Source organism: Phoca vitulina, unplaced genomic scaffold (assembly GCF_004348235.1).
Source record: "Phoca vitulina isolate PV1807 unplaced genomic scaffold, GSC_HSeal_1.0 scaffold14, whole genome shotgun sequence".
NCBI lineage: Eukaryota > Metazoa > Chordata > Mammalia > Carnivora > Phocidae > Phoca > Phoca vitulina.
Window position 1 is genome coordinate 26,652,166 of NW_022589717.1, and position 23,114 is coordinate 26,675,279.

The 23,114-nt window shown below is 35.6% G+C and overlaps 1 protein-coding gene across 6 annotated transcripts in view; it reads right to left on the reverse strand.

Moving 5' to 3' along the window:
• LRBA (LPS responsive beige-like anchor protein) overlaps window positions 1-23,114 on the reverse strand; it is a 758,742-nt gene that overhangs the window by 505,587 nt on the left and 230,041 nt on the right. For all 6 annotated transcript variants that reach the window (XM_032412965.1, XM_032412964.1, XM_032412967.1 and 3 more), the window contains 3 exons: window positions 13,123-13,201; window positions 11,312-11,445; window positions 3,720-3,781 (listed from right to left, as the gene is read on the reverse strand). In XM_032412965.1, coding sequence (XP_032268856.1) covers window positions 3,720-3,781; window positions 11,312-11,445; window positions 13,123-13,201 — 275 coding nt within the window. The remainder of the gene's footprint in view (window positions 1-3,719; window positions 3,782-11,311; window positions 11,446-13,122; window positions 13,202-23,114) is intronic.

The following is a 23,114-nucleotide window of genomic DNA, read 5'->3' on the forward strand; positions in this document are numbered from 1 at the left end:
TTAAGATTTTATTTATTTGACAGAGAGAGCACAAGCAGAGGGAGAGAGAGGGAGAAGCAGGCTCCCTGCTGAGCAAGGAGCCCGATGTGGGACTCGATCCCAGAACCCTGGGATCATGACCTGGGCCGAAGGCAGCCGCTTAACCGACTGAGCCACCCAGGCGTCCCGCATCTGGTTCTTATTCTAATTTTTAAATTAATAATTCAGGGGTATAGAAAGACACACCTGAATCTAAAATGACCAAACCTTATCTCATAACCTTCATGTAAAAAAAAAAAAAAAAATTCCAAAATAGGAACAATCTACATATTTTGATAAAAAATTTTTTAAAGAAAAATCAGACTAACAGTATTTTAAATTAAGTTTTGCTGCTAATTAATTACTCGGACAGGATGCTAGGCCAGACTACATGGTGCTTCTAGTTTTTCTATATACTCTATGCATTTCTGATAAATGGGGAAAGAATAGATGACCTGGCAGAAGGCTCAGACAATAATATGTGATTTACAGGACATGAATGCAGCTACCATAAGATTTATCTGACAGCCCTCTCCGATAGTGGACTGTTGAGTATCCGATGGAATGATTTCTAGTCTAGAAAGTCTACTACTGAGTAGCCATACACATTATTTATTTATTAGATGTTTTGGGTTGAAACCATTTTTAAATGATGCACTTCACAATGCACAGTCATAAATTTAGCTTTAAACCCAAGAAGGGAGGTAGTGTTATTGGAATGTATGTCAGACTGAATTAGGATGAGCAAAGCAACGCTTTTATAAAGTGGCCTTGAATGCAATGTCAATTCTTTCAAAAATGATATTAATGTCAAATGAGCATGATACAAACACTTTACACAATGCTAGAATAATATTACTTGAAATATTTAGCATTTCCTTTAAATTCATATAGATTTCTACAGGGTTTATACACATATACAACAAATACTAGACACAAATAAGTTACATGCTTGTGAAAAACTAAATCTGAAGTATAAATGAGAGTTTGTTCAATTTTTTTCTACACATCAGAGAGTACACAGTTTCCTGAAGAATGTATACAATCTTATTTTAAAGAAGTAAAAAAAAATTAAATCAAGCTTTGAAGTTTAAGAAGCTCTTGATTTATTTTACATGGGATTCAATATATGAATAAACCTAATTTAATAAATCTTCAGTATTTAACTTTACTCAAAAATGTAATGCTGAGTATGTAAAGAAAGCTTTTCTACTCTAAATAACAGGATTTTTACCTTAACAATGTTAAAATGTAAATGAGATAAAATATGAAATGGTGTCTAATCAACCTAATAATGAATAAGTGAATACTGAAAAATACAATCTTAGTTGAAGCTTCAAGAAAATATATAGTGATCTGTTTAGTTTTAATGACAGCAAACCAAATGTGATCATTTCCACATTTCTTAAATTTAGGCCCTAATCTTTCTTTTGTAATAAAATGTGGCTAATTTAAACACCTTGTTAAAAAGAATGAAAAAGAAAGTAAGTTCTGAATGGATTCAAAGAAAATAATCAGAACATGGCTGACTGTCATGAAATTAACACCAACTAATTTGTAAAGTTTTAAATCAAATTTGCAGATGTTAAGTTCATAAGCATATCCCATTATTTATGTGATTAAAAAGGAGTTTTTGACCTGATCTTTCGATCTTTGGCATTTAATCCTCTCCATCTCCCCTTAAAAAATTAATTAAAATTTTAGCAATATGCTAGCTTTTCACTTCCCACCCTATCTCAGACTAAAAAAAATTATCAATCAAACTCAGGTCATCCCCACCCAGTATCTGCAAAATGTCGACTTCAAATTCAATTTCATATCTCTTAAGCTTTCATGTAGAAAAAGACAGTTCACTTCTTAACAAAATAAATCACTTTTGTGATTGCCAATCTGACCTCTTTGAATTAGGAAAATTCAAAGTGAAAAATGTAATTATCACCCCGGAACAATCTGTATACATCTGGAGCTAATTCTGGCTTCATTTTTCACATCATTTTTCACACTGTGCTACATCTTACAGAGATGCCATGGAACTTTTGAAGAACTCATAAAAAATGGTAAGGACTTCAAATAACCAATAATGTATTTGATTTTATTCACACAAAAATCTTGAGAATATCTGACTTTTGCAACTTACTCTACTAAGTGATCTTCATATCCTATTTGATTGGATTAGTATTAAACAGCACTTTGACATACGTGATAAATAGGTGCATTAAAACATGTCATTCTTCATCTTTTTAGCTTCTAACATTCAGCTATGTAATACACTATCTGAAACCACTTTGATGTATCAAGAATATATTCAATTCTTCTAAACTAAAAAGTGGAACTTTGTTATCAAAATTCACCTATGAAACGATTGTATCAGTATAAACAATTTCATACTCTGTGAAGAAACATCCAAAATGGTAAGCAAATGCTTCTTAAAAGTAAGGGTAATTTTGTATTGGTTTAAGAATGGCATATGGTAATTTAGATCCAAGAAATAAACAAGCAATTATTTCAAATCAGATTAATTAATGAAAAATTTTCTACATTAAGCTTTTTAAAGGAATGGAGTTTTCTAAAGGAGATGATTAAATTATAAAAACATGATTCTTGCTAAATCTAAGAATAATAAGCTCACTAGAAACATAACTAGTCCTCACAAGTTCATTATAAAAATCCATTAGATGTAATCTCTAGAAGTAATTGTTCTTATTGCATTTTATTGACAATGCATAGTATTGATTTTTCACACCTTCTATGATTCTTTAATTTGTATTCATGAAATGTCCATCAGCACAGTCTAAATAAATTTGGCAATATAGGTGCTAAAATGAATAAATCGATGCAAAGAAACATTAATTTTGCATTATCCTTATTCGTCAGGCAAGTAAACCACAAGAGTTGTAAATGAAGGTCAAAGGTTTTGAAATGGGTCAGAACCCTTGACCTCTAGACCAATACCCTTCCTATTAAAAAAGGCTATTTTAAAGTTTTAAGTAGGGGAATTTACTACCAGCAAGATATCATTTTTAAAAGACTACAAAGAAAACTCTCAATAAAAACATTCATCTGTTTAATTGCAAAACAGAAAAGAAAAACCATTAAAAGATACATGATTTTTATGTAAGTTTTCTAAAACTCATTAAAGTTTACCACATGAGGTATAAAATTTCTGAACACTGAAAGCAATTTTGCTTTAGGAATTTATTTACTACATCTTATTATGATGGCTGCCATATTTTTGTTGATGTTTTCCCAAATCTACTCTGTATGTCAAAAATAATTAGCAATGACAAGAACTCAAAATTATTTATCACTCATTTTATAACCTCTACACAAAAGGGAAGTAAATCCATTATTCCTAGGGGAGTCAGAGTGGCACTCCACAAGGTACAGAAATAAATCTGTTTCTATAACCTTAATATATGCAGCAAAGAAATTTAGCCACCTCAAATCATTTGCTCTAGACATTTTTTAATGTGATTCTAAAAACCTGTTTCTCATTCTTCTGTTCCCTCTCAGCACTCACTACAAAATTATCTGCTAGTATCAAAGAAGTAATCCTTTTGCAATACAAATAAAATTATTTTAAAACTGCAAACTTAAACTCTATTATAGCAAAAATTTCTACTAAAACAATTATAACTTCCTTGTAAAATAAATTCATGCAAGAATTTACTTTTAATCCAACATTTATTCCTGTTACTCACCTGAGAACACAGTAGCATAACCAATTCCACAACCGAACTACTAGACTTCATGCAAACCAGACCTATTTTGAAGAGAATTTAAAAGAAAAATTACAAAAGTAAAAAACAAATATGAGGGATTTGTTATACAACTTTATCCAAATTGGTTTTTAAAACAAAATTTAACATCTTGCTAAGAACCAAACCCACACACATTTGATCATATGAGTAAACAAGGTACTGCGTAATTACTTTAAACTTGGTATCAAAACTACCACAATTTTATTTGTAAACTATTTCATTTCAGTATTCAATCTACCAAAACATTAGAACTCCATATATAATGACATTTCACAATACTTAGAAATGTGCACAACATATGCCATATTGATCAATATCATCTACATTTTGTTTTGGAGAGAGTTGATTGTTATACATGCAGAGAAGGGAAATGGCTCCCTGACCTTTGCTTTCTCCACCACACTCTCTCCCTTCAACCCTCTAGCTATCAATCAAGTTTCCATTTTGTTTCATGGCAGCAGACATCCCAAACACTCTTATTAGTACCTTGACCTGTGACCTCACACTAAACCTTAACAGAAGTGCAAGCGTTCTGTTATATATTCTTGATTTCTTATAAATAAATTCATTTACATTTTCTCTGTTTCATTTGCGTTCACCAAAAATATCTCGGGAAGGAACTTCTAAACAATTAATACATATCTAAAGACTTCCTAAATGTTACCAACAAAATCTATAAAAGTTCATTCAAAGAACACTTCATAACCAGTATGTTAAAAAAGCAATGCCCATAATTAAAAGCACTAAATTACATTACTAATAATCAGAAAAATTGTAATTTTTCATTCTATATTTTTCTAAGCAAACACAAGTTTAGAATCCAGGGTGTAACAACTAAAATAATTCCTTGTGGCCCCTCATATGCGCTACACAATTATCTTCTTTCTTTATTCCCATGAAAGCTCTTGCAGGCATCCCATCCCTTCCTAATCTTTCTTTAATGTTCTCGCTCTGTAGTTCTTTTTCCTTATCTCTTTTAGTCATGGGGCCTCATACCTACTGATGGCACACACTGCCATTCTGTAGCTTTAAAAATAGCATTCACGTTAAATAGGTTGCTCCCCCCCCTTCACTTTTGAGAAAAGAACCATGTTTCTCAATGTCTGAAAAAATGTATAACATAGAAATAATGATGATAATAGTGTCAGCACCAGCATAAAAATTAGCTACAGAGTATATACATGTTGCATTAAGAAAGCAGGTCATTAACTTAGACTAAATTATGGTTTCTATAGAGCTGAAATGGGCATAGCTCTGCAGGCTACTACCAAGGCCAAAAGGAAGGGCATAGCAATAGTCCATCTCATTGCTGGTGTAGCCCTCTGCTGGTCTGAAACCTTGTCACTTTACATAAAATGTAAACAACCAGGAAGTTCCATATACTTCAACTTCCAAAAAGTAAACTCATATCTTTCTTCACGTAGGCCATTATTCCTAACTGCTCTATTCTAAAGAAACCAGAATTCCTACCAACTTTCCTTTAATGGCAAAACATTTGGGCTCTGATCTTGCTCAGCCTTTTTTATCCACTCAGAAAAAGACCAATAATGATAAAAAAGGCCTTGGGCCATCCAAAGTTAGAACTCAATGATCAATGAGTTGAGTGTTCAGTGATGGTAAAATAAGTAACATTTCATAGTTTGATTAGAACAATTTATGTGTTTTTTGGAATGGGGTTTTGTAGATTTGTGAAGGATGGGGAGAAGGGCCAAGGCGGATGGTATATTAAATTTTAAAAGAGAAAGGGCTTTAGGGGACAAAAAAGACCTTATATTAGATCTCTAATAATAAGCTCCCTGTCTAAAGGGCATTAATACTGTAAACAAAAATATATAACCTTGGGCACCAACAAATAAGAAGTATCACCAAGAAAGGACTTGGTATCAGGCTGCACAACTTAATCATCTCTCTCTCTCTTTCTCTCTCTCTCTCTCTTGCCCTTGGGTGACATATGAAAAAGGAAGAAATGAATTATAAACCAATAAATCTGTCTTCAGACTCCAAGAATTATCCAAAGGAAGGCCTTAAACAATAGTGGAGTTCTAAGTTGCTGCAGAAGTATTTTCATTTATACACACACACATCCTATTATTGCCCCAGTTAGCAGAAAGCAAACAAGGTACTGTAGCCTCAGAGATCTGTGGGCTCCTAATCCAACTTCCCTAAAAGACTCTCAGAACAATGGTAGGGTTATTTTGCTTGGTTCTATTTTTGGTTCGTTTTTCAAAGATATGCAATTTTAGTCTCTTCAAAAAAGACAAACTCAGGATACCAAAGCCAAGAGTTTTATACTCTTCTGGAGTTTCATAACCAAAGACGACTATAATTTCTTCACCCAAGACTATTTACCCCACCTCCATTATCAGTGCTTTTCCTTATTGCTAAATTCAGAAATATTAAATGTCTTACCAGATATTAAGCTGGCAACATAACATCTGAACCCATTGATCTGTCTAAGCTTTCAAGTAGACCATGAAAAACAGTCATGACCATTTGCCATATGTAAGTCTTTTTAAAAATACGTATTTTAAGTCAACTTCGTTTATATAAAAAGAGATGATTACAAACATTATTAGAAGTTTTAATAATAATTTAAGCAAAATCAACTCAAATTCTTATTCTGTATTTTTCTGGTTTTAAAGGTATTTGTATAGGGTGCCTTCGTGGCTCAGTGGTTAAGCAGCTGCCTTCGGCTCAGGTCATGATCCCAGGGTCCTGGGATCGAGTCCCACATGGGGCTCCCTGCTCAGCAGGGAGTCTGCTTCTCTCTCTGCCCCTCCCTACTCCCGTTCATGCGCACGCGCTCTCTCTCTCTCTCCACCCCCCACAAAATAAATAAAATCTTTAAAAAAAAAAAAGTAAAGGTATTTGTATATATCCTATATGAGCAATGCCCTTTGAATACAACTAACTACTCCTCACCAATCTATAAACACGATATCCACCTTGTAAATACTAATTCCAAATTTCAAATAAACCTCTAATAGGTTCCAGCTTATCATTAATTCTGGTCCTTTTTCTTGAACTTACATCATCAAATGCAGTACTTTGGAAAAACTGAATCATTCAAAAACTTTGTTGAAGACCGCCACCTTCTTTGATCCAGAATTATATTTTCTTCTTTAGACTTTCAAACACCATTTAGAATGATCAATCCACTGATTTTTTTCATTTCTACATGAGCTTTTCCTTCCAATCATTTTCATGTAATACACCTGCCTTTTTTATTCACTTAGAAACTGTGCCAAGTAAATTGTGGTGTGGAACTATCAAAACCATGGAAGAACACTGTCACGCACCTTTTTAGCAAAATAAGATGTTCCATGGTCTTGTCAGAAAACATTGCATAAATTTTGTACAAAGAAGTCCTTTCTATTGAATGACATACTAAGAAAACCAATTTCCTTTTTGTCCACAGAAATATACTATGCACTAATGAATTCTTGAGTTTGATAAAAATTTCTGAGTGCTGCTCGCTCCGTCTTTTTAAATTCATCCTCAGATGGTCTAATAATTATAAAATGTCTTCTTCTATCAATTTTTTCACCTTATCATTAAGGGCAGAAAATGAACAATTCTGAATTCTTAATTAAATTCAGCGAAAGCTGAAAATAAGACCACAAAATGGTGTCCACAAATTTCTTTTACATCGATTACACCAGTATTTCTCAATCTTTTTTTTTTCATTATTGCTCCCCACTAGGAAGCCATTTCAGACCATTTCTTTCTTAATTGTACCCCCATGAAATTTTAATACTAAAGATATACTATATAGATGTACTGTGGCTCATTGGAGGGTCAGAAACCATATGATACCTAAAATATCTTTGCCCTCCCCAAATACCAGTTTTTGTTCCCACTGAGAAAACAAATTTCTATCTTCTTAAAATATGATCCAGTACTTTGGGAAATGCAGTAAACAGAGGGTGAGCCAAAAGTGAGGATTTATTTTCTAGGGGTAATTCCAGTATTCTTGTCTTCTCATTATTTTATAGTCCTTACTATAGTAGGAATAACTGATGAATAATGGCGAGATAGTAAAATGTTTTAAGGTATAGGAAAATTAAGATCACAAAGACCCCATAATGAATCCTAGATTTATAAAAACATGTCCAATGAACTTACATATGGTATTGTAAGATAGAATAAATTTTATTTTTTAAGTAATTTTCTCTTTGTTTTTGAAAGACCTCTTTAAAAAAACAAAATTAGGGGCACCTGGGTGGCTTGGTCGGTTAAGTGGCTACCTTCGGCTCAGGTCATGATCTCAGGATCCTGGGATCAAGCCCCAAGTCGGGCTCCCTGCTTAGCAGAGAGTTTGTTTCTCCCCCTCTCTCTGCCCCTCTCCTTGCTTGTGCTCTCTCTCTCTCTAATAAATAAATAAAATCTTAAAAAAAAAAGTCATAAAATATCAATCCTTATGAAAGGTTGAAAAAGAGGGTTAATATCACTAAAGTTAAGACAATCAGAAAATATGTGGTTCTAGGCAAGATGTAACAGGAAGTGTTACTTCTAACTAAACTTTTAAATCTAATCGCAAGCCATCAGAAAATATACAGGACAGAGAAACCATTAAAACCATCAGGAAACAATGGCCACAGAGTGCCAAAATATGTAACATTCTACAGAACAACCAACCAGATTTCTTCAACAAGCCAAAAGCATGAAAACAGAGGGGAAAAAACAGAGAAACTATTTGATATTAATAGTATAACCAAATGCAGTAAATTGATTTTGTTTGTATATTAATTAGAAGAAAATGATTTATAAAAAGACATCTAAATAAAGATGAATATGAACTGAGTATTATATGACATAGAATTATTATCAATATTAGGTGTAATCACAGCAGTTATGATTGTGTAAGAAAATATCCTTTTTACATGGATTATTAATTATTTAAGGGTAAAACGACATAATGTCTAGAACTGTTTTAAGTACTAAAGCAAAATAAAGGGAGGTAGATAATAACAATTATAGCAAAACAAAGATGGTTTGGGAGTTGGTAATAAGTTCATGGTTATTTTATTTTCTACTCCGTAAATATTTAACATTTAAAATATTTTAAATTAAAAAAATCATTTAAGATGAACCATGAGAGACTATGGACCCAGGGAAACAAACTGAGGTTTCAGAGGGGAGGGGGGTGGGGGGATGGGGTAACCGGGTGATGGGTATTAAGGAGTGCACGTGTTGTGATGAGCACTGGGTGTTATACGCAACTAATGAATCACTGAACACTATTATAGTACTATAGTACTATACAGTGGTTAACTGAACATAATAAAAAAAGTTAAAATTTTAAAAAATGTAGAAGTAATAAACTTCTCCAGTGTCTGGTCATACAACTAGTGACTGACAAAGGCAGGATTAAAACCAAGGTCTCCTGTCTTTGAGACTAGTGCTTTTTGTACAGTACCATGCTGCTAACACTTCTACTCAAAACTTTTTTACAATGCACAAAAACCACCACCCAAAACATTTATCACAACTTAAAATACACACATAAGATGCATAAAACTTCTAGATTTCTTTTGCTAACGTTATGAATACAGTCCAATGAGTAGGTACTGCTCAGGTTTATAGGTAAGCAAGAGTGCATCATATTCCTTGTTATCAGTTTAGCAGAACTTACTAAGAAACTGATTCTAAATTAAATTTTGTTCAGAGATCTAGAATTGGCAAGTTCAGTACTTCTGAGTATCTTGTTGGATCTACTATAAAATTCAAAGACCAACTAAAAAGCAACAATGTCTTGCTACACCGAAAAGCTGTAATTAATAATTCATTTTACAATAATGAAATATAGCTCATAAGTCGTCACACCACTTTAAAAAATAAACATTTAACATGTGAAGTATAAATTAGTCCTTCAATTTTTCAATTAATTATCTTTCAAATTTTATTACTTCATTAGATCAAATAGTCCATGCATGGTTGAATAAATTATATCCTTCAGCAGATAAAGTAAATTTCTACCCCAAATTAATTAAATATTTCTAAAACCTGAACTTTTTCAAATAAATTCAATGCTACTTTTTCCCCCCTGTGGAAATGAGATCACTCATCACCAAATCCATATACATGTATAGCACAGATGATAATGAAATTCCTATTTCAGCTAAAGCTTATTCTTACAAAGTGTTGATATCCCTCAATTAATGCTAAGATAAAAGAGTATCATAAACTATTAAACTACCTCTACCTTGCATTTCCATATTCTTATTTGTACAAAAAGAGTGGTTTTTTGGGGCGCCTGAGTGGCTCAGTTGTCAAGCGTCTGCCTTCAGCTCGGGTCATGATCGCAGGGTCCTGGGATCGAGCCCCGCATTGGGCTCCCTGCTTCGCGGGAAACATGCTTCTCCCTCTCCCACTCCCCCTGCTTGTGTTCCCTCTCCCGCTGTCTCTCTCTCTCTCTGTCAAATAAATGAATAAAATCTTTAAAAGAAAAAGGTGGTTTCTTACAAGTTTTAAGAAATTCCTCAAGAGATCATCTTACTCAACAAAAATTTATAACTAAAGCTGTAAACTGATATTTAAAGACACCAGAGTCAGAAAATTACATTTTCCCATGATTTTTCAGCTTTAGGAGAATCAAAGTGTTTTATCGTAAACTATCAACCAAGGACAAAGACAAGCCAGATTTAGCAAACTTCTAGTCCAAACACTTCTAAATAATCAATTTTATATTATTACTGATGAAAGTCCTCTAGCTTATCCTTAAAAAATTCTAGTTATAAGGATGAAGATTGGTATTTTGAAGTCAGTCTATTAAGCTCTTAACTAGAATTGTTTGAAAAGCTATTCTCTGTTGAACTGATATCTGCTGTCAGAGATAGCACTTGGCTGTGTCACCCATTCTAATATTAGAAGATATTCACTACATGCCAAATGCCCCATATTAAAAAAAAAAAAAAGCCCAAATACTTCTCATTCATTCCATAAACAGAATGGTTTCCAATCCACTCAACAACCAACTTTGCATGCTATCTAGTTTGACACCATCTCAAAGTATACTACCTATAAATGATCCAGGAATCTATGTATGATATAAGTAGGATAGAGTACTACTGTTACTTCTACTCATTTATAAAACAGAATTCTACTAATAAAGACTAATAACACATTCCTCATTTCCTAATATGTGGCAATACACTACTGTTTATACAGACCTTAAGTTCAAGTAAAATCCCAGGTAAATGCCCACTAATTACTACAACACTAATTTTTCCAACTCTCCATTCTCATAGTTCATTTTAATGCTTTAAAAAAAGAAGTCTAAGTCGTAGTTCTTTGGTTCAGTACATACTTTTCTGCTTCATCCAAACCACTGATTAAAAAATCCAAATCAGATTAGAATATTAGATGAGACATATTTTTCAGAATACAGACTCCATAAGAAATCTTATCAAAGGCTGAAAATACTTGAACAATGAAACTCCATGCATCTCATATTATCCATTTAACCTTGAAAGTTAAATATAAATTTAAATATATATTTATGTAAAGTGACATACAGAAAAATCACTTACTTGTTCCTTCTATAAGCAGTTCTTGTCCATGACTACCCAAAAGTGTCCGAGAAAGAAAAGGTGCAAAATCCACAAAAATCTCTCGCAGAAGAGGAGCTGCCTTTTCCAAAGCATGTTCAAGCTTCTCTGTAATACTAATGGAAAGATGCTATATGAACTATTCATTAGAATTTACAATTTTTAGTTTTTAAAATGAGTTTCCACAGAAATGTAAAATTCATGAGAAATTAAAAATTACATAAAGACTCATTATTGCTATACATATCATTCTTCTGCTGGAATACCCTTTATTATTAAGTTCTATACTACCACCCCCAGTCCTGACAAACAATCTGATAAACAACCGCTCTAAGCATCAGCTCTTATTGGAAATCTTAATGGGTCAGTTGAGAGCACTTGATTTTAACACCATTATGACCTAAAAAAACTACCAAATCCTTATCAAATTTGTCTATTCATGGGGCACCTGAGTGGCTCAGTCAGTTTAAGCATCAGCCTTCGGCTCAGGTCATGATCCCAGGGTCCTGGGATAGAGCCCTGCATTGGGCTCCTTGCTTTAAGGGGACTCTGCTTCTCCCTCTCCCTCTGCCCCTAACCCAACCTGTACACACACTCTCTCTCAAATAAAGTCTTTAAGAGAAAAAAATTTGTCTATTAATAAACCATCAACACCTTCAGTTCAAGAATTATGCCTTCATTTCTAAGTTCTCAGCTGCAGCATACACCATAGACTCCATAAATATTTATAAACTGAATTAGTTTATATTCTTTTTTCATTGACATCTTTACCTCTAAGAATTTTTTTCTAAAGCAATCTGAACAACTTCTCATTTGAAATTAGTATACTTTACTGGCACATTTATAATGATCTCAATTTACATATTAATATGTCTTTGTGACTATATGCACATATACATGTATGTATACACACATAAACACATATACAAACACACAAAAATATATATTTAATGAGTTAAAATAAACAAGCTCCCTGCATTTCAGGAAATTCAGAGGTATCCACAGCTTTAGTTCCTAACTTATAAATGAAACATATATACAAACAGCCACTACTTACCTATTTATTCACATAAGGAGTACTTCATAATACCAACAAGAGTTGCTACTGAAACCGTCAACTGTTAAGCTGATGGAAATTTCTTCTGCCAAATAGCATCTCGTCCTAGGTACTACCCTTAATACTATTCCTCTCTACTTATAGAGATTCACCTCTGGATAGTATCACAACTACAAGATTACACTTACAGCACTCTAGTGTCTATATTTGTAGAGTGCTATGGATTTTCCAGTTGTGGAAGGAGGATCAAGAACTCTGACCACGAAGGCTTTAGTGGTAGAAAATATTCACAGCATTCCAACTTAGAATTTGAAATGCATATTCCCAATTTAAAAAGGTTAATGACAGTAAAAATCTACCTACTATTCAGTTTCACTGTGGCTTTGGTTGACTGCCTTTAACTTATTTCAGCATTTTTGTAGAAAACGAACAATGAATTCTAAATTTCCAGTTTATAATCATATGAAACCTAAGTCATAAGTTACTACTTGTGTAATTAAATATTTGTTTTGCATGCAGCACTTATTAATCACAATAGCCACTTCTCACAAACCTTTTACATCTCATAATCTTTAAAAAGGAACTTCTAAAATATTCAAGCCTCTAAATGTCACTTATGTTTTTAAAAAAAGAAATAGACAAAAGAAAGTTAAAAAAAGAAAAAAAGAACTGTAGCTAGACAGTTTAAAGAGTCATCAAAATAAATCACAAATATCCAAGTTAATAGCTTTAATACCTCATATTTGAAACTTGGTCTTGTGGAACCGAGCCAACTGTTGGCACCGAGGGCAATTTTGCATTAGATGATCTACCACCTATAAAAGAAAATAACCATTTACAGGAATTTTCTGTTTTTAGATAAAGGTTCAAACAAAGAAGCTACCTTTATACCATGTCAACAAAAAACATTACAATGCATTTTTAAATGTCCACTATAATTTGGATAACATTAAAATCTATCAATTAAAGAGGTCTTTCTTTAATCATTTAACATGTTTGATTATTACACCAAGTTTGATTTTTACACCAAGTAACCTATGATCCATCAGCTGCAGTGGATACAGAAAACTAAATTCTGACTCACTAAACTGGAGTCATGAATGCTTCTATCCAACAAGTGGCGACAGAGATTTACAAATAGAAACTTTTTAAAATTGAAGCAAAAAGCATAAAGAGCTAATTCCAAATTTAGCCTCAAGCACATAAACCTCCACTTCCATAAAAACTGACCTTATTCAGTCACTTACGCTATAGCCTGACTGCTTCTGAGTCTAGCCTTACAAACATAACCCAGTAAATACCTGAGAAACCTTTCTTAAATGATTCAAATAGAAGTTATACTCCCTCATTTGTATCCTCACTGTAATTAGAACATAACCTGTTGGTTTATTTGTCACACTGTATTTCAATTGATTTTTTAAATATCCTTCTTCCTACTATACTCATCTACTAGACCTCATCTTTTTCATTCATCTCTCTCTAAGCCTAGAGAAGTTGACAAAAGAAGGTCCTCAATTTATGTTAATTTTAAGCTGAAATTATTCCCTTAATCATTCCCATCTCCCATATTTTACAGGTCAATCTTACCACCTGGTATATACTTCTCTATTTCCTACTTTTTTATGTCCATCTCTCTGTTCAAACTACTGTGTAAAATTAATTTCTACCATGTGATCTTATTTTACTCTCCAATGAATACTTCCAGATACCCTTAAATACTCTTGTATGTTTTGTTGAATGGCCAATTCATCCTCTTATATTACAAAATGTTCAAACTCTTTTATCCTATACAAGAATTATCATCTTTGTTTTCAACAAATAACTGTTTACTTGGCAAAAGAAAAATAATCACCAGAAAAGTAACTCTGGAAGAGTAAAACAACAGATAGGCACAAAAACAACATACATTATGACAAGTCTTGAAAGAGTGAATCTAGAAGACTAATTTGTAGGATAATTTACTGAGGCTTAAGGAGTTCTAAAAGCTCAAGAAAGAAAAGGGAGGGGAGGAGCAAGATGGCGGAGGGGTAGGAGACCTAAATTTCGTCTGGTCCCAGGAATTCAGCTAGATAGGGATTAAACCGTTCTGAACACCTACGAACTCAACAGGAGATCGAAGAAAAGAATAGCAGCAACTCTCTGAACAGAAAAGCGACCACTTTCGGGAAGGTAGGACGTGCGGAGAAGTGAATCCGAGGAGATATTTGGGAAGATAGACAGCAGGGGAGAGGGCCTCCGTTGGCCACTTCTGGCAAGTGATCGAGCCGTGGAGCCCAAAATCGAAACTTTTAGAAGTTGGCTCCGCTGAGGGACGTCGCTCCAGTGGCTAAGCAGGGGGTGGAAACCTCGCTGGACAGTGTGGTCTCAGGACCCTCAGGGTCACAGAAAGACCGGGGGTGCCTGAGTGCAGCTGAGCTCCCAGGTATCGGACTGGGGAAGCCGGCTGCAGAGACGGAGCCAAGGAGTGAGCTCTCAGCTCGGGGTTGCCATAAACCGTGATCCGTGGCACAGTCGGCCACTGCTCCTCCAGCAGGGACCCAACAAGCGACAGATCGGGGAGACTCCCCTTCCTCCCCCGGAAGAAGCGGTGCACCAAGCACCGCAGGGATCTGCTGGGTTTGGAGACTCCACACGGGGTAGTGAGCCAGAGATAGAAATGCTGGGTCACAGGCCGGGTGAGCGCGGAGTGCAGCCAGAGACTGGGGAGACGGGAGTGACTGCTTTTCTCTGGGGGCGCACTGAGGAGTAGGGCCCCAAGTTCTCGGCTCCTCAGGGCGCAGACTGGGAGGCCGCCATTTTCACTCTCGTCCTCCAAAGCTGTAGGGAAAGCTTGCAGGGAGCAAAAGCTCCTGAGAGCAAACCCGAGCAGATTACTTAGCTCAGTCTGGCAAGGGCGAGGCAATTCCACCTCCGGCAAGGACATTTGGGAACCATGGCAACAGGCCCTTGCCCCAGAAGATCAGCAAGAACAGCCAGCCAAGACCAAGTTTACCGATCAGTGAGAATGGCAGAACTCCAGCGCTAGGGGAATACTGCACATAGAATTCATGGCTTTTTTACCATGATTCCTTAGTCTTTCAAAGTTAATTTTTTTAATTTTTTTTTAATTTTTCTTTTTCCCTTTTTCAACCAACATCTTATCAATCCCCTTTTTAAAAATCTTTTTTATTTTTCATTTTTAGAGTCATATTCTATCCCTTCATTCTATCCCTTCATAGTAGTTAAGCTTATTTTTATATATATTATATATATATTATATTATATATAAAATATATACATATATTATATATATATATTATATATATATATATATGTTGTTCTCTCTTTAAAATTTTGGGATACACTTTCTTCTAACATACCAAAATATACCCTAAATCTCTAGTGTACGGCTTTGTTCTAGTCTCCTGCCTGATCACATTCTTTTTTTTTTTTTTTAATCCTCTTCTTTCTTTATTCAACCAACTTCTAATCTTATCAATTCCTTTTATAAAATCTTTTATAATTTTCTTCTTTACAGTCATATTCCATCCCTTCCTCGTATTTACCTTTATTTTTGTACATATATAAGCTTTTCTTCCTTTAAAATTTTGGGAGGCACTTTCTTCTAACAGACCAAAATATGCCCAAAATCTAGTGTGTGGCACTGATCTATGCACCAGCCTGATCATATCTGATCATATTCTCTTGTTTGTTTGCTTTATCTTTTTCTTTTTCTTTTTTTTTTTTTTCTTTCTTTCCCTTTCTTTTCCCCCGGTTTCAGGTCTCTTCTGATTTGGTTAGTGTGTATTTTTCTGGGGTCTTTGTTACCCTGTTAGCATTTTGTTCTCTCATTCATCTATTCTCCTCTGGACAAAATAACAAGACAGAAAAAAATCACCTCAAAAAAAAGAACAAGAGGCAGTACCGACTGCCAGGGACCTAATCAATATGGAATTTAGTAAGTTGTCAGAATGACGATTTTAAAGATACTAGCTGGGCTTGAAAAGAGCATGGAAGATATTAAAGAAACCCTTTCTGGAGAAATAAAAGAACTAAAATCTTACCAAGTTGAAATCAAAAAGGCTATTAATGAGGTGCAATCAAAAATGGAGGCTCTAACTGCTAGGATAAATGGGGCAGAAGAGAGAATTAGTGATATAGAAGACCAAATGATGGAAAATAAAGAAGCTGAAAAAAGAGAGATAATCAACTACTGGATCAGAGGGCAGAATTCGAGAAATAAGTGATACCATAAGACAAAACAATATTAGAATAACTGGGATCCTAGAAGAAGAAGAAAGAGAGAGAGGGGCAGAAGGTATATTGGAGCAAATTATGGCAGAGAACTTCCCTAATTTTGGGGAAAGAAACAGGCATCAAAATCCAGGAGACACAGAGAACCCACCTCAAAATCAATAAAAATAAGTCAACACCCTGACATCTAACAGTAAAACTTCGAGTCTCAGAGACAAAGAGAAAATCCTGAAAGTACTCGGGAGAAGAGATCTGTAACCTACAATGATAGAAACATTAGACTGGCAACAGACCTATCCACAGAGACCTGGCAGGCCAGAAATGACTGGCAGGATATATTCAGAGCAATAAATGAGAAAAATATGCAGCCAAGAATATATATCCACCTAGGCTGTCACAGAAAATAGAAGGAGAGATAAAAAGCTTCCAGGACAAACAAAAACTAAAGGAATTTGCAAACATGAAACCAGCCCTACAAGAAATATTGAAAGGGGTCCTCTAAGCAAAGAGAGAGCCTAAAAGTAACATAGACCAGAAAGGAACACAGACAATATACAGTAACAGTCACCTGACAGGCAATACAATGGCACTAAATTCATATCTTTCAATACTTACCCTGAATGGAAATGGGCTAAATGCCCCATCAAAAGACACAGGCTATCAGATTGGATTAAAAAAGAAGACCCATCGATATGCTGTCTGCAAGAGACTCATTTTAGACCCAAAGACACCCCCAGATTGAAAGTGGGGGGGGAACCATTTACCATGCTAATGGACACCAAAAGAAAGCTGGGGTGGCAATCCTTATATCAGACAAATTAGATTTTAAACCAAAGACTATAATAAAAGATGAGGAAGGACACTATATCCTACTTAAAGGGTCTATCCGACAAGAAGATCTAACAGTTGTAAATATGTATGCCCCTAACATGGGAGCAGCCAATTATATAAGGCAATTAATAAAAAAGCAAAGAAACACATTGACAACAATACAATTAATAGTGGAGGACTTTAATACCCCCTCACTGAAATGGACAGAACATCTAAGCAAAGATCAACAAGGAAATAAAGACTTTAAATGACACACTGGACCAAATGGACTTCACAGATATATTCAGAACATTCCATACCAAATCAACAGAATATACATTCTTCTCTAGTGCCCATGGAACATTCTCCAGAAGAGATCACAACCTAGGTCACAAATGAGGTCTCAAACGATACCAAAAGACTGGGATCATTCCTTGCATATTTTCAGACCACAATGCTTTGAAACCAGAACTCAATCACAAGAGGAAAGTCGGAAGGAACTCAAATACAGGGAGGCTAAAGGGCATCCTACTAAAGAATGAATGGGTCGGAGGCGCCTGGGTGGCTCAGTCGTTAAGCGTCTGCCTTCGGCTCAGGTCATGATCCCAGGGTCCTGGGATCGAGCCCCACATCGGGCTCCCTGATCCACGGGAAGCCTGCTTCTCCCTCTCCCACTCCCCCCACTTGTGTTCCCTCTCTCACTGTGTCTCTCTCTGTCAAATAAATAAACAAAATCTTAAAAAAAAAAAAAAAAGAATGAATGGGTCAACCAGGAAATTAAAAAAGAATTAAAAAAATTCATGGAAACCAATGAAAATGAAAACACAACTGTTCAAAATCTTTGAGATGCAGCAAAGGCAGTCCTAAGAGGAAAGTATATAGCAATACAAGCCTTTCTCAAGAAACAAGAAAGGTCTCAAAGACACAACCTAACCCTACGCCTAAAGGAGCTGGAGAAAGAACAACAAATAAAGCCTAAACCCAGCAGGAGAAGAGAAATAATAAAGATCAGGGCAGAAATCAATGAAATAGACACCAAAAGAACAGTAGAACAGATCAACGAAACTAGGAGCTGGTTCTTTGAAAGAATTAACAAGATTGATAAACCCCTGGCCAGACTTATCAAAAAGAAAAGAGAAAGGACCCAAATCAACAAAATCATGAATGAAAGAGGACAGATCACAACCAACACCAAAGAAATACAAACAATTATAAGAACATATTATGAGCAACTATACGCCAGCAAATTAGATAACCTGGAAGAAATGGATGCATTCCTAGAGATGTATCAACTACCAAAACTGAACCAGGAAGAAACAGAAAACCTGAACAGACCACTAAGGAAATTGAAGAGGTCATCAAAAATCTCCCACCAAACAAAAGCCCTGGGCCAGATGGCTTCCCAGGGAATTCTACCAAACATTTAAAGAAGAATTAATACCTATTCTTCTGAAACTGTTCCAAAAAATAGAAATGGAAGGAAAACTTCCAAACTCGTTTTATGAGGCCACCATTACCTTGATCCCAAAACCAGACAAAGACCCCATCAAAAAGGAGAATTACAGACCAATACCTTGATGAACATGGATGCAAAAATTCTCACCAAAATACTAGCCAATAGGATCCAACAGTACATTAAAAGGATTATTCACCACGACCAAGTGGGATTTATCCCTGGGCTGCAAGGTTGGTTCAACATCCGTAAATCAATCAATGTGATACAATACATTAAGAAAAGAAAGAATAAGAACCATAGGATCCTCTCAATAGATGCAGAAAAAGCACTGGACAAAGTACAGCATCCTTTCCTGATCAAAACTCTTCAGACTATAGGCATAGAGGGTACATACCTCAATATCATAAAAGCCATCTATGAAAAACCCACAGCGAATATCATTCTCAACGGGGAAAAACTGAGTAAGGTCAGGAACACGGCAGGGATGTCCACTATCACCACTACTATTCAACATAGTACTAGAAGTCCTAGCCACAGCAATCAGACAACAAAAAGAAATAAAAGGCATCCAAATCGGCAAAGAAGAAGTCAAACTCTCACTCTTTGCAGATGATATGATACTTTATGTGGAAAACCCAAAAGACTCCACCCCAAAACTGCTAGAACTCATACAGGAATTCAGTAAAGTGGCAGGATATAAAATCAATGCACAGAAATCAGTGGCATTCCTATACACCAACAACAAGACAGAAGAAAGAGAAATTAAGGAGTCGATCCCATTTACAACTGCACCCAAAACCGTAAGATACCTAGGAATAAATCTATCCAAAGAGGCAAAGGATCTGTACTCAGAAAACTATAAAATACTCATGAAAGAAATTGAGGAAGACACAAAGAAATGGAAAAACGTTCCATGCTCATGGATTGGAAGAACAAATATTGTGAAGATGTCAACGCTACCTAGAGCAATCTATACGTTCAATGCAATCCCTATCAAAATACCATCAACTTTTTCAAAGAAATGGAACAAATAATCCTAAAATTTGTATGGAACCAGAAAAGACCCTGAATAGCCAGAGGAATATTGAAAAAGAAAAGCAAAGCTGGCGGCATCACAATTCCAGACTTCCAGCTCTATTATAAAACTGTCATCATCAAGACAGTATGGTACTGGCACAAAAACAGACACATAGATCAATGGAACAGAATAGAGAGCCCAGAAATGGACCCTCAACTCTGTGGTCAACTAATCTTCGACAAAGCAGGAAAGAATGTCCAATGGCAAAAAGACACTCTCTTCAACAAATGGTGTTGGGAAAATTGGACAGCCACATGCCAAAGAATGAAACTGGACCATTTCCTTACACTACACACAAAAATAGATTCAAAATGTTGAAAGACCTAAATGTGAGACAGGAGTCCATCAAAATCCTAAAGGAGAACACAGGCAGCAACCTCTTCGACCTCAGCCGCAGCAACTTCTTCCTAGAAACATTGCCAAAGGCAAGGGAAGCAAGGGCAAAAACGAACTATTGGGACTTCATCAAGATAAAAAGCTTTTGCACAGCAAAGGAAACAGTCAACAAAACCAAAAGACAACCAACAGAATGGGAGAAGATATTTGCAAATGACATATCAGATAAAGGGCTAGTATCCAAAATCTATAAAGAACTTATCAAACTCAACACCCAAAGAACAAATGATCCAATCAAGAAATGGGCAGAAGACATGAACAGACATTTTCCCAAAGAAGATATCCAAAGGGCCAACAGACACATGAAAAAGTGCTCAACATCGCTCAGCATCAGGGAAATCCAAATCAAAACCACAATGAGATACCACCTCACACCAGTCAGAATGGCTAAAATTAACAAGTCAGGAAACGACAGATGTTGGGGGGGATGCAGAGAAAGGGGAACCCTCCTACACTGTTGATGGGAATGCAAGCTGGTGCAGCCACTCTGGAAAACAGTATGGAGGTTCCTCAAAAAGTTGAAAATTGAGCTACCATACAACCCAGCAACTGCACTACTGGGTATTTACCCCAAAGATACAAATGTAGGGATCCAAAGGGGTACGTGCAGCGCCCCGATGTTTATAGCAGCAATGTCCACAATAGCCAAACTGTGGAAAGAGCCAAGATGTCCATCGACAGATGAATGGATAAAGAAGATGTGGCATATATATACAATGGAATATTATGCAGCCATCAAAAGGATTGAAATCTTGCCATTTGCAACGACGTGGATGGAACTGGAAGGTATTATGCTGAGCGAAATAAGTCAATCAGAGAAAGACATGTATCATATGATCTCACTGATAGGAGGAATACTTAATCTCAGGAAACAAACTGAGGGTTGCTGGAGTGGTGCGAGGTGGGAGGGATGGGGTGGCTGTATGATAGACTTTGGGGAGGGCATGTGCTATGGTGAGCGCTGTGAATTGTGTAAGATTGTTGAATCACAGACCTGTACCTCTGAAACAATTAATACATTATATGTTAAAAAAAAAAAAAAAAAAGACAAAGATAGCAGGAAGGGAAAAATGAAGGGGGGAATCGGAGGCAGAGATGAACCATGAGAGACTATGGACTCTGAAAAACAAACTGAGGGTTCTAGAGGGGAGGGTCTGGGGGGATGGGTTAGCCTGGTGATGGGTATTAAAGAGGGCATGTACTAAATGGAGCACTGGGTGTTATACGCAAACAATGAATCATGGAACACTACATCAAAAACTAATGATGTAATGTATGGTGATTAACATAATAAAAAAAAAAGAAAGGGGAAAAATAAAGTTCCTGTTTAAGAATTAAGATATATGGGATAGAACATCATTCAATTTAAGCTAGGAGTAGGACCTAAGGAAACAGAACAGCCATTTGCTTTTTCTAAGGCCAATATTAGGAAGAAAAAGAATAGACACATACAGTGTCAAATGTCCCTCTATGACACAGGGACTGTAAGAGTCACTGGAATCCAACTGCGATGATATCCTTACAACCTGGAGACTATAGGTATAAGAGACATGCACATCTTGCTTGCAGCTGTAATTCAGTAAGTAAACTTTCAGTTTCTGAAAGCAGTATCTTAAATGGGTGCCAAGTTAGTATTTGGGTAAATACAGACTGAAATCCCATCACAGTTCTATAGAGGAGCAGTCCAAAAAAGACAGGAAACATACTGAAGCAAATGAAACAAAGAATATGCAAAGCTGATACACAAGAGAAGAGTGGCTCAAAAGAGATCCTGAAATATATGCACTATCAGAGGTCTGATGTTTTGGATCTGTTCTCAAAACTTCAGGCATAGGTATGCTGGAAGCACCTAAAAGGACACAAGTGGTGTGGACAGAAAGATAAAGGAGAGATAAAAGAAGAAATGCTCATCTAGCATACATAAAGAAAGAAGCTAGAAACAGTTGAGAAGGTAGAGAAGCAGCCTCTGACATCAGGAGCTGGCCTGGTAATACTGATTAGGCCTAGTGTTGTTAGGAGCTGGCTTAGAACCCACAACTAGGTCTTGGTGTTCTCTTGTTGAATATAACAATTTCATAAAACATCAACATCAGAGAAAGCCATGCTGTGATCATGCTGAATCAACACAAAACAATACCACCATGTAATCATGTCCCAACAGACAAAAACATGAACTCCATCTAAACAACAAAGATGGTCAAACATCCTAAATCCTAGTATGAATGACTGACTTCATACAAATTATAGCTTTAGGTTTCCATGCTTCTAGATGAGATTTATTAGGGTATCTCATCATAGAATTACCCATTCTTCCTAACAGTATCCAATTCAGAAGGAAGGCCCACTTCCTTAACCCCTCCCTAAAATCACCTAATACAAGCTCAAACCCTCTAATAAATCATTTCTAACATTTTCCCCACTGTGTGCATTCTCCTCACTAAACTAACTTATTCAGCCAAAGGTTTATTCCTGGCAGTCTTTGGTTAGAGCACATTGATAGAGACTTTAGATGAAGTCAGGCAGAGAAAAGACAAAATCATCAGATTATTTTAAATGAACCAGAATTAAAGAAATCTCTAAGTAAGAATTCTTTTCCAAAACAACCTGTTTCATCAGGATAAAATGCACATTTTTCCACATGGTAGCATTTCTCAAATCAACACATTTTATAATCAAAGGCATCTGAACAATTGTAGTCAGCCAGAGTTGACACCTAACTGTAAGAGGAAACAGTGGATAAAATCAAGAAAGCAAC